The sequence below is a fragment of the Terrapene carolina genome, unplaced genomic scaffold (assembly GCF_002925995.2).
Source record: "Terrapene carolina triunguis isolate 2854851 unplaced genomic scaffold, T_m_triunguis-2.0 Scaffold236, whole genome shotgun sequence".
Taxonomy (NCBI): domain Eukaryota; kingdom Metazoa; phylum Chordata; order Testudines; family Emydidae; genus Terrapene; species Terrapene triunguis.
The window spans coordinates 4,659,413-4,676,419 of record NW_020664587.1 but is presented as its reverse complement, the minus strand read 5'-3'; the positions used below and the strand labels follow the sequence as shown (position 1 = coordinate 4,676,419).

The window sequence follows — 17,007 nt, the reverse complement described above, 5'->3', positions numbered from 1 at the left end:
GCTCAGGTAAACAAAGCGTCTTGCAGCCCGCCAGGGGCTTACCCTGAACAAGCCGTGAGCCAAGTTTGGGAACCCCTGGTATAGACACTACCCATGCTGATGGGAGGGGTTCGCCCGTCGGCGTAGGTAATCCACCTTCCTGAAAGGCGGTAGCCAGGTCAACAGAAGAATTCTTCTAGACCTAGATCTGTCTATATTGGGGATTAGGTCGGCATAACTACACCACTCAGGCATGTGGATTTTTCACACCCCTGAGCAACGTAGCTGGGTCAACCTACCTTTTTAGTGTAGACCAGGCCTCAGATAGAGAGGCCTAGCTTCTTTATAAAATGTTAAGACTGGGTAGATGGACAATAATAATTCAGCCTGATTTAGGTAGGATGTAGTTACCTTCAGCATGAAACATAGAACTGTTAAAAGAATGGACTTTCTTGATAGAAAAATCAGGTATAGTTCTTCACAGAGCAGGGCTTTCAACACTTCTCCTCCTTGCTCAGTAGATGGCAAATATGAATAAGAGAGCAATAGCCTACGGGATATTCTTCTTCTGCCTCATCCTCCTTCTATAGGTCCAAACTAAGGAACAGGATGTAAATTTTGTACAATATTTTAGATCCAAAAAGGAAGAAGTCATCTGAATACAAGTTTTGGCTTTTGTCAACCACATTACTAAAATCTAGCTACATCTCAGTGTAAAGTACATCCGTGTCTCCTGAAGGCTGATGAATGCACCTGTAAGATGCTGGTGCTCATTCCTAAGGCTAGACCATTCCGAAGCAACTCCAGGATGCTGGCTATGGAGAAGCACATCAAATCCATGGTTCAATCAATCACACAATGTTCTCCAGATCCTATAATCATGGGTGGATGTAGAACATATGCCTGTGATAACCTTTACTCAAAAGCCCTTTCTTCCAAGACGCATCTTCTCAACTGTGATGACCTAAGCCTAACGAGATCTGGATCTTCATATCAAGTAGGGTGTTTGTGCCAATAAGTCATCTGTAGTTAGCAGGTGGATCATATTGGTGTTGACAAGCATGAGGTCAAGGCAGCAAGGACATCTTGATTAATCTGAAATTGAGAGAGGTGTGGGGGAATGAGGGTTCCCAAGGATCTGCCAACTCTCTGCAGCACCCTCCTTATTGACCAATGTGGAAAAATGTATGACAGCATGCTGGGCGTATTTACCTCTAGAACTTACATCCATGATCTTGCTGTCTGTCTACCATTCTGTTGTCTCTTTCACCAAAAGGTATTACCCCACATGTCTTGTGTCGCTACCTTCCTGTAGTCAGCACATCTACTTGTATGATGTGCATACAGGTTGAAACTAATTTACTTTGGTTGGCACAATTAGATGGAACAAGACTGCTGAAAGTTTTGAAACTGAACTCTAACTATGGATCATGATGCCTAATAGGCACTGATCTGATGTTGCGTGTTCCCATGCATGAAAGGAATGGAGTTGCCTTCCTCCTATGAAGTCCAGGGATGCCTGATAAGTGTACCTTCATTACTGCTTAAAGGAGATGGGTAGCAGTGTCCAGGTACCTATGTCCTCTCTCTTGACCAAAGGAAGTGCACTTAAAGCATCCTTTCCAGATGAACTGTGGCTGTTTTACCAGGGAATATGATCTGGCTTCTTAAAGCTGCCTTGTGTAACTGAGACAGAAACTGCTAAATATATGTTGTACGCTGCAGAAGGCCAAAGTTTTTGTCTGTTCTCTACAGCTTTAACTACAACGAGCTTCCTTTTGAAAGGCCATCATTGTAGTCAGTGACCTCCTCTTCAAATATCTTAAAAAACATTTTTCACAAACATACAGACTAGCAGGGCTTGGACTGAAATGCAGCCGAAGTCTCAGAGAACAGCTGGCTAACTCTACAGATTCTCAGCTCTTGCCCTGTGAGGGAAGGTGGAGCTAGTGTCTGGTGGAAGGCGTTTGGGTGGGTGTTTACAAGGGTGGCAGGAAAGGAACAATGTATTCCTTGCCCTCTCCCTGTTTGCACAGCACATCAGTCATGCTATTCTAAACTTGCTTTTAGCTTGGCAATGAGCGAGTCACACACACACACAGAGCTCTTAAGTGGAGATGTGACTTTGGTTGGCTGTTTGCTTCATCTGAAATAAAAAAGTAATTTATAACGATGTATAATCTTCGTGCTAAGGCCCACAGATCAGTTACAATGAGCACTCCAGCCTGCTTGCAGCTTGGGGACAGAATCTGACCCATCAGTCACTGGGAGCAGGGCAATGTGCTGCCTCCTGAATTTCCTTACAGCTATTTTCCATCCCCCACAGCTGCAGACAGGTCCATACCTTGTCTGTTGCAGAGCTTGTTGAGGAAGATTCCAAACTTTATTTCAAGGAAGCTTTCTGATTCAGTGCAGAGAATGGGTTCCAGACGGAGAACGCACAGCACCCACTCTCTAGAACACGATTCATTCACGTTTCAGAGCATGGCTCCTCCCATGGATCACAGATCTGTCCGGGTTGCAACAGTCAATGAAGTTGACGCGGTTTTCATAAAAACTGGGAAGAACACAATCAGCCCTACTAGAGAGATTCTCCTCTCCTGCATACCGAGAAGTGTCCTATCTCTCTGTACACTGCCCACCTAGGGGGAGGTGAACAGCAGCTCCTACACCCAGAAATCTCTCTCTCATCATAAGTCAATTTGGTGGGCTGGTGACTGAGCTCTTTTCATCTGGAAACAGCAAATTAAGAGCCCTTCAGCCTCTGTGTCAGAACGAAGGAGGTGAGCTGAATAATCTCTTACAAAGCTGGACAAGGTCCCTAATATATGTATTCCCACCTTTTCCACTGCTCCCCAGGACAATACAAAGGACAGGAGGGCAGGAGCAGTGATACTGTGTATTCCTTTCTGACAGAAGAGGCTACGCTCTCAGGTCTGATGACCCTAGCACGGGTAGTGATCAATGGCTCCATGTCTAGTTGGCAGCCGGTTTGAAGCGGAGTGCCCCAAGGGTCTGTCCTGGGGCCGGTTTTGTTCAATATCTTCATTAATGATCTGGAGGATGGCGTGGACTGCACTCTCAGCAAGTCTGCAGATGACACTAAACTGGGAGGAGTGGTAGATACGCTGGAGGGTAGGGACAGGATACAGAGGGACCTAGACAAATTAGAGAATTGGACCAAAAGAAACCTGATGAGGTTCAACAAGGACAAGTGCAGAGTTCTGCACTTATGACGGAAGAATCCCATTCACTGTTACAGACTAGGGACCGAACGGCTAGGCAGCAGTTCTGCAGAAAAGCACCTAGGGGTTACAGTGGACGAGAAGCTGGTTCTGAGTCAACAGTGTGCCCTTGTTGCCAAGAAGGCTAACGGCATTTTGGGTTGTATAAGTAGGGGCCTTGTCAGCAGATCGAGAGACGTGATCATTCCCCTCTATTCGACGTTGGTGAGGCCTCATCTGGAGTACTGTGTCCAGTTTTGGGCCCCACACTACAAGAAGGATGTGGAAAAATTGGAAAAAGTCCAGCGGAGGGCAACAAAAATGATTAGGGGGCTGGAGCACATGACTTATGAGGAGAGGCTGAGGGAACTGGGATTGTTTAGTCTGCAGAAGAGAAGAATGAGGGGGGATTTGATAGCTGCCTTCAACTACCTGAAAGGGGGTTCCAAAGAGGATGGATCTAGACTGTTCTCAGTGGTACCAGAGGACAGAACAAGGAGTAATGGTCTCAAGTTGCAGTGGGGGAGGTTTAGGTTGGATATTAGGAAAAACTTTTTCACTAGGAGGGTGGTGAAGCACTGGAATGGGTTCCCTAGGGAGGTGGTGGAATCTCCTTCCTTAGAGGTTTTTAAGGTCAGGCTTGACAAAGCCCTGGCTGGGATAATTTAATTGGGAACTGGTCCTGCTTTGAGCAGGGGGTTGGACTAGATGACCTCCTGAGGTCCCTTCCAACCCTGATATTCTAGGATTCTATCATCTTCGGATATCTCTCGCAGAGGTCTGTTACTGTAAAGCCAATCCTCCATCCAGGACCAGACAAGTTTAAAATGAATACTTGGACGAAGAAAAAACATATTCCACTGGGTGGGGAAGTGTCCATAATTTAACTGCCAGGTTAAACCAAAGAAACAGCCTGGAAATCCTCCAGGAGAGTTTAACTGTGGGTGAATAAGAGTGTCCAAGCATAAAGGTCAAATCTCTGTAGTATCATGTTCTCAGCATGTCCAGGAAAAGGAAGTTTGTACAAATCTCAACATTAAATGCTTCCTTAGGGCATCAACTTTATTTCAGAGAGCACCACCTCGGAAACTCTTTCTGCTCCTTACAGCACTACCCAGACACATCCCCCGTAGGAGATGATGTACTTCCTATCCATTAGAGTAGGCCTCCTAAAGACTACTCTCTCTAATCACATGAGGTTTTTTTTATTTGAAGTTACAAGCTTTCTCTAATGAGACCCAGTATTATACTTTTAATTCAGACAGATAGTTCTCAACTGGCATAGCAAATCACTCCTTAAGTAAATTCAAGAAATATTCCCTCTTCAGTTAAGCATCCAATTCCAGTCCTTAGCAACACTGACAATCATAGGGCAGAGAAGCCACATCTCCTGTACTGAGACTGGCGAGAGAGCCACATGGCCATCACACTATTTAAGTTCACCAAGTTCTGCTTACTGGTCATCCAATCTTAGCTATGCCATTTCCTTTCTTTTTGGCAGAAGTCTTCTACATGCCTTAGTGCCCAGGGAAAGATGGAGGAGATAGATTATTTATAAAGTATCTTGTTTTGGATGTCCATATTTAAAGAATGATCATGCTTTTCACCCAGAGGCACGCTGCTATGAAAATCCCATTTTAATAGATCTGTGGACCTCAGTGCAAAGAAAAGGAAAATTTATCCATGCTTACCTGAAAATGTCCTTTCGTTGGATAATAAAGTCCACAGATCCAGCCCACCCAGGAGACAAACTGATGATCCCAAATAGAGATGGAAATAAGGATTTGGGGTTTGTTGTCATTATGCAGAATTTACCATTCTCTGGAGAGATTGTTGTTTTTTCCTCAAATTTCATTTAATACAGTCTGTAATTTAAGAATGTAGATTTGAATTATCCTGGCTGTGGAAGTTCTCAATTGGAGGAAACTTCAGAAGGCAGGGTCTTCTGATCCTGCCACTGAACTGCAAGCAGGTGGAAATATGCATGGTACTGGCTCTATGGATCTTATTAATCAGAGAGAAGACATTTTCAGGTAGCTATAGATACATATTTCTGTTGTCACTATGTGTGAGTGTTTATGGAAGCAAGAGTAGGAAAGACAGGAGCAGTAGCAAACATCACTCTGGGCTTCAGATCTAGAGGCAGTGTTCCTACAAGAGGGGTCCAACTAGGGGAGGCAGAGATGGCAACGGCTACCTAAGAGAGTCCAATTGCAGACTCTGGAAGGGATGGGGGTGATGGGCTTGAGGCCTTGGAGCAGTTGGGACACCAGGAGACACGCCTAACGAAAGCAGATTAAGGCTCTTTAGCAGTCCCTGGTGAAGGCAATACGAACAGTCTTTGGAGGAGAGAATCCGCCCTGTTCTGCATAGGTCACAGGCTCTTCACTCCACTCATTGTGGATACCTTGAGGAAGGATGTTTCTATCCTAACTGCAGTTTGTGGTCCCCCACGAAGTGCTGCAGAGGCTGCTGTATGCTGCTGTGTGACTAGAAATTCCTGTAGGCGTCCAAGACCTGCTCTATTCTCTGCTTTATTAAGGTCTCTCTTAGCCAGCTGATACTCCATCTGCTGAGACAAAAACAACTGAGCTCTGAGAGCCAGCAAACCCCATATATTCAGAAGGTATTAATAAAGTCTCAATGCATTGTCTCCATCTGTTGGCAGTGAGGAACCTCCAAACACCTGGATTGGTACAGAAGATCAAAGAGAAAAACCCAAACAAAAAGCTTATTATAACCAAGTCTTGACCCTAAATTAAACTGTATTTTTATACTCTTGATCTACTGCTGTTTTTGGCTCTGACACGGATATTCATTTGGGTATCCTTCCCCTTCCACAAAAGATTCATTTTTACCTTTTCAATTAAAATAGTGAGAATCTAAGAAATAGTACTTCAGCTACAAAAATATTTAAGCACATAACATTTTAGCCTAATATAAGTCACATTCATATACTAGGATACAGCTCATGACGAAGACATGTCTGAACAAAGTTTGTTGATATGTCTGAGATACTGTTTTAAATCCTAAAACTCTCAGAGTTTCACCTACACATAAAGCTAGTGTCATATAACACCTCGTCAAGAGGTCATAGGAGAAAAACTTGCAAAAAACTGGGGCATCAGAAGCTTATATTATGTCAATGTTATAAAGTTCAGATTTGTGTAATCCAGTTTCTTTTGCAATATAAACATCTGACATTTCTAATCAGATTATGCACGGTTAAGACTTTCCCTTCTTAATATTGCTTTTAGCTGCACTGATTTGTAATCCCTTCAAAGTCTATGGCATCTTTTCCGATGCCCTATAAAAGGTGCTATGCAAATGAGGTCCTGTTGATCAAGATCTATTTCCTTCAGGAAACAGTTAAATGTAAGCCAGATTTTACTACAGGTCAAAACACAATCATAAGCGCCATTTGGTATAGCTTCCAATTTTACTTAGAAATATATTCTACTCCAAAGTACTATGTGTAATTGGCAAACAATAGCACCAGAAACTATTTTTGAACAGACCCCTGGAAACACTAGCTGCTGGAGACATTAAGTAAATCCTCCTCTGTTCTTCTGAGCCAAGGGTATTGCATTTTATACTGACATATGTTAAGAAGTGGAAAGTTACAATTCGGAGTTAAGAGCCACAATAACGAAAGCCCTACATTAATATAGTGTATGTTTTCAAATAGTATAATATAAGGTTACTACAGGTGTAAGTAAACAGATGAGGCTGCTATCAAAACACAAAAATAAGGCTGAAATATTAAAGTACTAGTTCCCATCAGAGAGTTTCTGATCTGGTTATTCACAATATCATTACCTTGATCTGAGTAGCTGAGTTGAGTGCACCAGATATGTTCAATGGATATATACTACCTGTTGTCTAGCTTGCTTGTGCATCCTCATGTTCCAGTGATATCCAAGTAGTTTAAAAAGGCAGTATAGAACGGTAGTGTGTGTGTCAAGGTGTGATGGCAAGAGAGGTAAAGAGTTCAGCAGTGAAATAATTAAAGTGCATACGTTCGGAAAAAGGCTCTCTGAACTGGCAAAGCTGCTTCAGGTAGGTGTTATCTACTTAGTTTACATTAAAAAAAAAATATCTTACTGCCATCTATGCAGATCTAATCTAGCCACAGAAAAGAAAACTACTATCATTTGCTTCATGCAGAACAAGGTCTCCAGTGAGGCTCTGCTTCCAGAATTTTATTGTCAGTGGTTAGGTACAAAACAGAAACAGATACCTGATTTTCACATAACAGAGCTTGCAGGATTGTAGAAAAATAAAACTTGATTTGACTTGATTTTATATGCAAGACATTGAAGGAGAGTATAACACTAATTAAGCAGATGTCAAATTTCTGCAGTAACCTTTCTGACCATAACCATACCTTAAAAAACAATTAATCTTAATAAGCTCCAGGCCCACAGTTAGGACTGTGTGAATATTTCCACTACAAACACTGGTTTTCAAGTGTGTCAGTTTCATTATAAAAATGTTTTCTGAGGTGATCCTTTGGATCAAAGCTTTTACCCGAGAGATTAATACAACATTTAAAAAATAAAATTGGTTTGGTCATTTTCAAGTTATTAAATTATAAACTAAATATATGTTTTACTAATACCAATTTGTACTTGAACTAATAACATCTTGTATAAAGAAACTTCAAATACCAAGATCACATTATGGGCTACTAGACTATACAGCATATGGGTTATCAAGAAGTACAACCTTTCACTGTCTACTAGGCATACCAACACATGCTTTATGAATGGACAACTAAACACATGTTCTTCAGCCAGCCATGACAACTTTTTTGTTTTAAGCTGTAACATTTTTTTTGAGGGCTTTAATACCAACAAAAGAAAAGAAACAAAAGTTTACGATTGTTGCACGAACAAGAGCAGATTTAGAGTGGATCCTTGAATCTAGGCCTAGCATTCAAAAGGGGCCAGAATGTAGATCAAGGACCAGTCTGTCCAGGAAGCACCAGACTGGGCTGCCTGGGTAGAAGGGAAGGTGAAGGAACCCTTTCGGGCTGAGGAAAAAAAAGTCATGGGAGAGATCCCCAAAAATTACACTGGATCCTGATCTCGTTTTGTCTTAATCCACGATCAAGCAAAAGCAACGTAGTTCATGCTGACACACTTTTCTTCAATTACCCTAGAGTGATTTGGTATTGCAGAGGTCCCCAACCAGTGTTGCAACATCTAGGCACAAATGTACCCGAAGACTTCAGTCAGTTTCTTTGCCTTTGTTGGTCTGTTATTTGAAAGCAGCTTTTTCAAATGTCAGTTGTGTGAAGCCACAATAATTTAGCAGCAGTTTGTTTCCTTCTCTAATAAAACAAACATGTAGGTTTCTATTTTAACTCAATGCAGCTTTATAACTACTGATATTAAATGTGCTTAATGCTACTTAGACGTGTTATTTTGCCATTTTCTGTTTGCCACTGATCAGATAAGTCTCCTGCACCTGGCTCACTTTAGCAGAGTCCTGTACAGATCACCTCTCTCATTACTGAACAATGTTCCTGTTAGGCTAAGTGAGCCAGCGCCTCCAATCAAGTAACGAAGTAACATGGTACCTCTGGGGCAACTCAAACCAGTGAGTTAGATGCCACTACTGGAAAGGTTGGGGAAGGAAAGAGGTGCAATATCTGTGTGACTAGTTTACCTGTTGTTGAGAATTGTAGTCAAAGAGTCCCACAGTTGCAGCTCCTGAGTCCACAGGTACTTGAGTGCCCGAGTAATCAAACTGAAGAGGCTCCATGCCAACATGTTCCATGGGGTCCAGGGGAACACTCTGGGATTCCATGTTGGAGAAATCCTCCACAGGCTTGGCACCATTAGTACTAGTCAGCTGGGCTAAACCCTCGGATCCGTTCTGGTTTGGACCCAGGAGATCCACTTCGTTAGCAGAGTTCTGGCAGTTCCCAGGTGTACGGCTACACAAAAAGAAAAAGTTAAGTGTCACTAAAATGTATCTGCTCAAAAAGATAAGCTGGCAACATCTTATTGGCAATGTTAACGTCATATCGTTTAGCATCACTAACAGCCAACCCTGGTGCCAACCGGAATTACTGGCAGATACTGTTCAACTCAAATGCTCTAGAAAGAAACAGCTAGATGTGGTCAAGTTAAGCATACAATCCAAGTATGCTACCAACATATTTCTTCTGAAATGGTTTCTCTCCTACAGATAGTGAAAGCAATGAGGTCATATTAATATTTATTTTATCTAAAGGTCTGTACAGATGAAGACATCTGACTGCAATGAATTAAGCCATTAAAAAAAATTAAAACACATTGGAGAATGTTTCGGATGCTTTCCTAGATGCTTACCCTTCCTTCTAACAATGCTGTCATTTTTGCATTTGGCAAACAGCAATGCATTTCAAACAGAATTGAAATTAGCATGGTTGTATTTAAATAATTTTACATAGAACCATTTGATACCTAAGTATCTTAGTACATGTTAATCATATAATTTAATGAATGATATTTGTTAGCTAATTGCACTTACTGCACAGACATCAAAATATAGCCAATAAACAATTGTCAGTAACAGAAAAATTTTAAAAACCATCCCCACATTTAAACTCCAGGACACTTTAAATAGGCCACATTTGGGAAACAAAACCTGAGACCTCTTTACCAAGCAACTAATTTGTCACATTATGAGAATTTAGAATGTAAATTTAATTAACCCTGACACTGAGTTTAATCAAGTTTAATCAAGATTTAGAAATGGGGAAGTGAAAAAGAGAAAATGGTTGTTCAAAGCCTGTATAATATTACAGACATTTGTCTACCATTTCCTATCATTTCTACAGGAAGCCCTTCTCTCTCACCCTCCACAATAATAAAAACATCTTCCTTCAGATTAGGATCTCAAACACAAGCATTACAATTCTGCAAAGAAGTGAAACTGGCCATTCTATTTTCAGCGTAATGCAAAAAGACAACTGCATAGAGAGAGAAAAACAAAAGCAAATGTTGGCTTTGATTCTGGGCTCCAATGTGGTTCCTTTAGAGTGCCAAAGCAACATAAGCAGCCCACCAGAACACCATCAAGTGCAGGCCTGGCCAAATGGCCCTGTCATGCTCTTTGAGGGTTGTGCAGGAGCACTGTGAAATCTGACTATTCTGGGCTGCCAAACAGCTCTAGAGAGAGACGCTGCAGGGTGCATAAAATAGAGCACTTCGAGAGTCATGCCAAACCCCAGACCAAACTAGAATCCTGGAGGTATAAAATCCTCATGTGCTATGCCACCTCAGCATAACACAGACCCTGGCCCACTCAATTATCAGTTTTTAGATCATCTGAGCTATTAACACCACAAGGATATTTTATAAATAGGTGCTGTACACCACAGAACTGAAATACTGACCAGGAGAACTGGAGATAGGCTCTATAGAGCCTCTCAACTGTAACTACTCTAGCTGGATGCTGATCAAATCAGATTTGGAAAAGGTTTGTAATAATTCACTGGGTAGCAAAAAAAGCAAAAGGAGCTGTGACTGGTTGAAAATCTTTTGGACAAGACTGCTCTCCTGTGATGACACATCACCACTCAAAGACAGAGAGCTAACATAGGAATTGGAGATTCCCCACACTATTAGAATAGTCTCCTGGCAGATCCAATCAGTGGACACATTTGTTAACACCTGTAGAGAAGTGGGTTCACGAAAGGCCCACTGATATAATCTGAAGTGTTCTCCTGCCCCATTTATAAAAAGCAATTTTCTGTGAAATGTGTATGCAATTCCACTCCTGTTTTAAGATGCTGATGCTGATATTCAATTTATAATTCATAAATGTTTGACCTACTGTGACGAAGTGGGACTTTCTTAATGTTTCCTCTGAATACTGTAGGGGTGCCTCAGTTTCCCCTATGCATTTCTTAAGTCTCTAGGTGGTGGGATAAGGGGGTGTGATTGTTGCAGAGCAAAGGGCCAGTGTGCATAAATGGCTGACACTCTGTCTCCTGGCAACTAATGGCCTGGGCCCTTCCCCCTTACAAGGTGATAGCTAAAGGTGTTGGAGAACAAAGGAATCAGGTGACCTCCTGGCCCGGGAAAAGGACAAAGTAGAGGAGATGGGGCTGGAGGGTGAGTCAGTTTGGGGCTGGCTGGGGACGTGGAGTGAGGGGCAGACTTGGTTGTCTGGCTACCTGCCCCCCAAAATGGACCCGTCTGAGGGGTCCTGTTCTCTGTACCTACAAGCTCTGTTTTAGACCGTGTTCCTGTCATCTAATAAATCTCTGTTTTACTGGCTGGCTAAGAGTCACGTCTGACTGCGAAGTGGGAGTGCAGGACCCTCTGGCTTCCCCAGGACCCCACCTGGACGGACTCGCTGTGGGAAGCACATGGAGGGGCAGAGGATGCTGAATGCTCCAAGGTCAGACCCAGGAAGGTGGAAGGCGTGTGAGCTGCTTGCCCTGAAGACAGTCTGCTCACAGAGAGGAGACTTCACCAGAGTCCTGACTGGCTTCGAAGGGAGCAGTTCCAGCGCATCGCCCGGGAACTCTGTGACACCTACAAATAAGCTTCTCCTCATTTTGCTCACTTTGTGACTTGCATTTGTAGTTATAAGGAATCCAAGAAAAGGAGATCCCTAATCCACCACCTGACTTACTTCAATGAACCCTCCTTCCTGAACACTTCATTTAAAAAAAAAAAAATAAGGGTTATTTTGGTGCCAACGTAAACAATTTCAGTTGTTCTCCCTTCTGAAGTCAACTGTCAGTATTTCTCTTCCTATGGTTGGTTTCTAGGTCAGGAGAAGCCAGTCATGACAACAGTTCTAAAAACTGATAGAATTAGAATTTTTTCAAAAGGTGTCTCCTCTTTGCAGAGCTGCTAGGTAATTATTCCAACAAGTTAATGCTGCTGCTCTACAAATCACCCCTTAAAACGTCCCTAAAGTTCCTCTCATAATATTCAAATTGCATTATGCAAGGACTGGATTGAAATGTGGAATGGTTCGTAGTACTCTTAAGGCCAATGGTATACGATCAATTGTTAAAATGGATGCATTTCTCACAGCACCTAATTTTTTATTTTATTCTATAGCAGTTTCCATTGTTTTTGACAGAGAACATGGCATAGTAAGTAGATGATTATACAGCAACAATCCAGCAGCAAGCACACAGTTTAACGGCCCGGATTCCAGGAGATTCTGATTTCATAACTACAAATATAATATTTAAAAAGTTAGACTATGGCCCACAAACAAGGACAATATCGAGGGACAGTCTCCCCCAGGGAAGTAGCTGACGTTTTCATGCCGTTGCATGAAATATTTAAAAACAAATATATAGTATGGAACCAGTCCTGCACAGGTCAATGGACAGACTAAAACTAATAGGTGTTCTCCATCTCTAACTTCTGTGATGATTCCCTCTGCACATGAAAAGATGCCCAAGATACCCTGTCATCTCTCTCAAGTCTTTTTGGCATTGCCACCACAGGACTTATTATTGGATCAGGACTCCATTGTGTTTGGTGCTGTACAGACAGAACGAAAGACAGTGCTCTTGCAGGATTTCCAACAAAATTAAATGCAACACAAACTAATTCACAGGTAACAAAGCTTTATACCTGAAATCTTTGACATCTGCATCAATCCCATTTTGTACAGGCAAACCATTGGTCTTATCCATCACATCTCCCTCCTCCTTTAGATCTCCTAATTTATCTCCATCAAATGTGCCCTTATTTTTCTTATCACCTTTATCATTTTCATCATTCTCTGCATCCCTTGGACCCTGGAAAAAATATAACATTTTAATGTATTCATTTTGAGATCAAGTTTACTTTTCTCCCCGGGGATTTTTACCTTAATAAATTACAAAGTTAAAGGGACATGTCATCTTAAAAAGTCATTTTTACTTGTAACAATAATAGGTAACATTTAACATTATCATAACTGCAAGCAGTTAGGGAATGAGTATTTTTTTCTTTCCAAGTCTACTTTGTGTATTTTATAAGATGATATACAATCAATTTAACAGTTTCCTCTATGTAGTAAGTCAGTGCCTGATTTTGTTAACACTTTAAACATTTACTTTAATGGGCAACATTTTCAAGAGCCTTCACATTCTATTTTCAAAAGTGACTTTAGGCATTTAGCAGTTTAAGTCACACTGACTTTCAATAAGACTTAGGCTTTTAAGAACCTAAAGTCACTTTTGAAAAATGGGACGCATGCTTTTGAAAATTTTGCCCAGTGGGACTATTGACATAAGTAAAATTATTCTGATGCTTATAAATTTATTTGGGCATAAGCTTTCGTGGGCTAAAACCCACTTCATCAGATGCAAGTGGGTTTTAGTCAACGAAAGCTTATGCCCAAATAAATGTTAGTCTCTAATGTGCCACAAGGATTCCTCATTGTTTTTGCTGATACAAACTAACACGGCTACCACTCTGAAATCTGTCTCATGCTTGTGTGTTTGCAATGGGCCATACTTCAGTTTCACATATTTGTGTGAGAGGAAGGGAGCGATGTCTTCAAGCAGCACACAGAGAAAATATTTTCCACTAAAGAAAGCTGCATTCATTGACACTCTTTGAGGGAAAAGTAGTTCATGCGTGACACAAGTAGCGCCTGAACCCTATGAAAACTATAATAAGTTTCCATTCTGCCTTACTACAGATTATCTATTGGGAGAACTTTGTTTCATATTTGAACTAGACATTTTGTGTTTAGAAAGTAAAGTTCTTCTGATGCCACCATTCAGTAAAACAGCATTTTTACTAATTAGCATCACCAGTAAACTAGGAAATGCCAGTTCAGTTATGGATATAAATTGGGCCCAATCCTCCAACCTTTACTCACCCAAACAGGACCGTCAAACAAGCCTATCGGTTTCAGGACTGAGCCTCATTCTCAACTTTATTTCACAGTTTAAATATGGCAATAATAGATAGTTATTCTGCACATTAATAATAGTGCATTGAGCTTATTGGCATATGCAGTGTTGTTGTAGCAGGGTCAGTGCTGGGATATTAGAGAGAAGGTGGGTGAGTAATATCCTTTATTGGACCAACTTCTGTTGGTGAGAGAGACACGCGCTCACTAACAGAAGTTGGTCCAATAAAGGATATTTGCATCTGTCTTCACGGCTGAGGATGTGAGGGAGATTCCCAAACCTGAGCCATTCTTTTTAGGTGACAAATCTGAGGAACTTTCCCAGATTGAGGTATCATTAGAGGACATTTGAAACAAATTGATAAACCAAACAGTAATAAGTCACCAGGACCAGATGGTATTCACCCAAGAGTTCTGAAGGAACTCAAATGTGAAATTGCAGAAAAATGTGGAATTGCAGAAAAAGGGGTAAACAGTGAGGTGGCAAAATTTGCAGATGATATAAATTACTCAAAATAGTTAAGTCCCAGGCAGAATGCAAAGAGCTACAAAGGGATCTCCCAAAACTGGGTGAAGAGGCAACAAAATGGCAAATGAAATTCAATGTTGATAAATGCAAAGTAATGCACATTGGAAAACATAATCCCAACTATACATATAAAATGATGAGGGTCTAAAGTAGCTGTGACCACTCAAGAAAGAGATCTTGGAGTCACTGTGGATAGTTCTCTGAAAACGTCCACTCAATGTGCAGTGGTAGTCAAAAAAGTGAACAGAATGTTAGGAATCCTTAAGAAAGGGATAGATGATAAGACAGAAAAAATCATATCGCCTCTATATAAATCCATGGTACACCGACATCTTGAATACTGCGCGCAGATCTGGTTGCCGCATCTCAAAAAAGATATATTGGAATTGGAAAAGGTTCAGAAAAGGGCAACAAAAATGATGAGGGGTACGGAACGGCTGCCATATGAGGAGAGATTAATAAGACTGGGACTTTTCAGCTTGGAAAAGAGACGACTAAGGGGTGATATGATTGAGGTCCGTAAAATCATGACTAGTGTGGAGAAAGTAGACAAGGAAGTGTTATTTACTCCTTCTCATAACACAAGAACAAGGGGTTACCAAATGAAATTAATAGGCAGCAGGTTTAAAACAAACAAAAGGAAGTATTTTTTCACACAACACACAGTCGGTCTGTGGAACTCTTTGCCAGAGGATGTTGTGAAGGTCAAGACTATAAACAGGGTTAAAAAAAGAACTAGATAAGTTCATGGAGGATAGGTCCATCAACGGCTATTAACCAGGATGTGTAGGGATGGTGTCTCTAGCCTCTGTTTGCCAGAAGCTGGGAATGCGCAATGGGATGAATCACTTGATCTTTACCTGTTAGGTTCACTCCCCCTGGGGCACCTGGCTTTGGCCACTGTCGGAAGACAGGATACTGGGCTAGATGAACCTTTGGTCTGACCCAGTGTGGCCACACTAATGTTCTTATTACTTTGGCCACCTTATCTTTTGATCATATTGGGGCAGTTTTCCTTTAGAGATAGAATGTAATTTACTATGGTGTAGCAGTTATGAATTTGGAATTATAAGGACATGTATAAAAAAACCCTGATTTCATCATAAAACACCCCTTAGACTATTCTCCAACATTAGATTAGTTAACAGTTTCCCTGCTTCCTTTAAATTTTTCAGATTTCTCAACACTTATCAGCATCCAAGCCCTACTTCTTTCTTATTAACTGCCAGGGCTCAACAAATTTACCAGGCACCTACTAATTAGGTGCTGACAAAAAAGAAATTTATAAAGCTTGTGGATGATACCAAGCTGGGAGGGGTCGCAAGTGCTTTGGAGGATAGGATTAAAATTCAAAATTATCTGGACAAACTGGAGAAATGATCTGAAGTAAATAGGATAAATTTCAATAAAGAAATGCAAAGTACTCCGCTTAGGAAGGAACAATCAGTCGCACACATACAAAATAGGAAAAAACTGTCTAGGAAGGAGTACTGCGGAAAGGGATCTGGGGATCATAATGGATCACAAGCTAAATGAGAGTCAACAGTGCAACACTGGTGCAAAAAAAGCAAACATCATTCTGGGATGTATTAGCAGGAGTGTTGTAAGCAAGACAGTAGAAATAATTCTTCCGCTCCACTCGACGCTGATACAGACTCAACTGGAGTATTGTGTCCCATTCTGGGCACCAAATTTCAGGAAAGATGGGGACAAATTGGAGAAAGTCCAGAAAAGAGCAACAAAAATGACCTATGAGAGTAGTTTGAAAAAAATGGGTTTGTTTAGTCTGGAGAAGGGAAGAGTGAGGGGGGACATGTAACAGTTTTCAAGTACATAAAAGGTTGTTACAAGGAGGAGGAAGAAAAATTGTTCTAGTTAACCACGGAGGATAGGACAAGAAACAACAGGCTTTATTTGCAGCAAGGGAAGTTTAGGTTGGACATGAGGAAAAATCTTCCTGTCAGGATGGTTAAGCACTGGAATAAACTGCCTAGAGAGGATGTGGAATCTCCGTCATTGTCTAAGCTGCTTTCAAAAACCTCCGAACACCTGTCAGGCATGGTCTAGATAATACTTAGTCCTGTTGTGAGTGCAGAGGACTGGACTAGAAGACCTCTGAAGGTCCCTTCCAGTCCTATGATTCTAAGGAATTAGGTTCTCCAGAAGGGTGCAGAAGTTATGTTCTGATGGGAAACTCAGAACAACTAGTAGAAGGAGTGAGTACAACACCCGATATGATAGATGAGGCATCTATGCTCCACCATACCCCTCCTACATCAACCCAGCTAGTAGATGTCTGGGAGTTTTAGAGCTATCCCCTCTTGGCAGTTTGAGGGTGTAAGATTTCTTCCTACTGCAGTGGGATGGGACTTGATTATACCTGTCTCCCTCCATACAAGC

At 41.4% G+C, this 17,007-nt stretch overlaps 1 protein-coding gene across 11 annotated transcripts in view; it reads right to left on the bottom strand.

The window, feature by feature from the left end:
* Window positions 1-17,007, bottom strand: part of PUM1 (pumilio RNA binding family member 1) — a 125,314-nt gene that overhangs the window by 52,405 nt on the left and 55,902 nt on the right. For all 11 annotated transcript variants that reach the window (XM_024209074.1, XM_024209073.1, XM_024209076.1 and 8 more), the window contains 2 exons: window positions 12,806-12,972; window positions 8,877-9,147 (listed from right to left, as the gene is read on the bottom strand). In XM_024209074.1, the coding sequence (XP_024064842.1) occupies window positions 8,877-9,147; window positions 12,806-12,972 (438 nt within the window). The remainder of the gene's footprint in view (window positions 1-8,876; window positions 9,148-12,805; window positions 12,973-17,007) is intronic.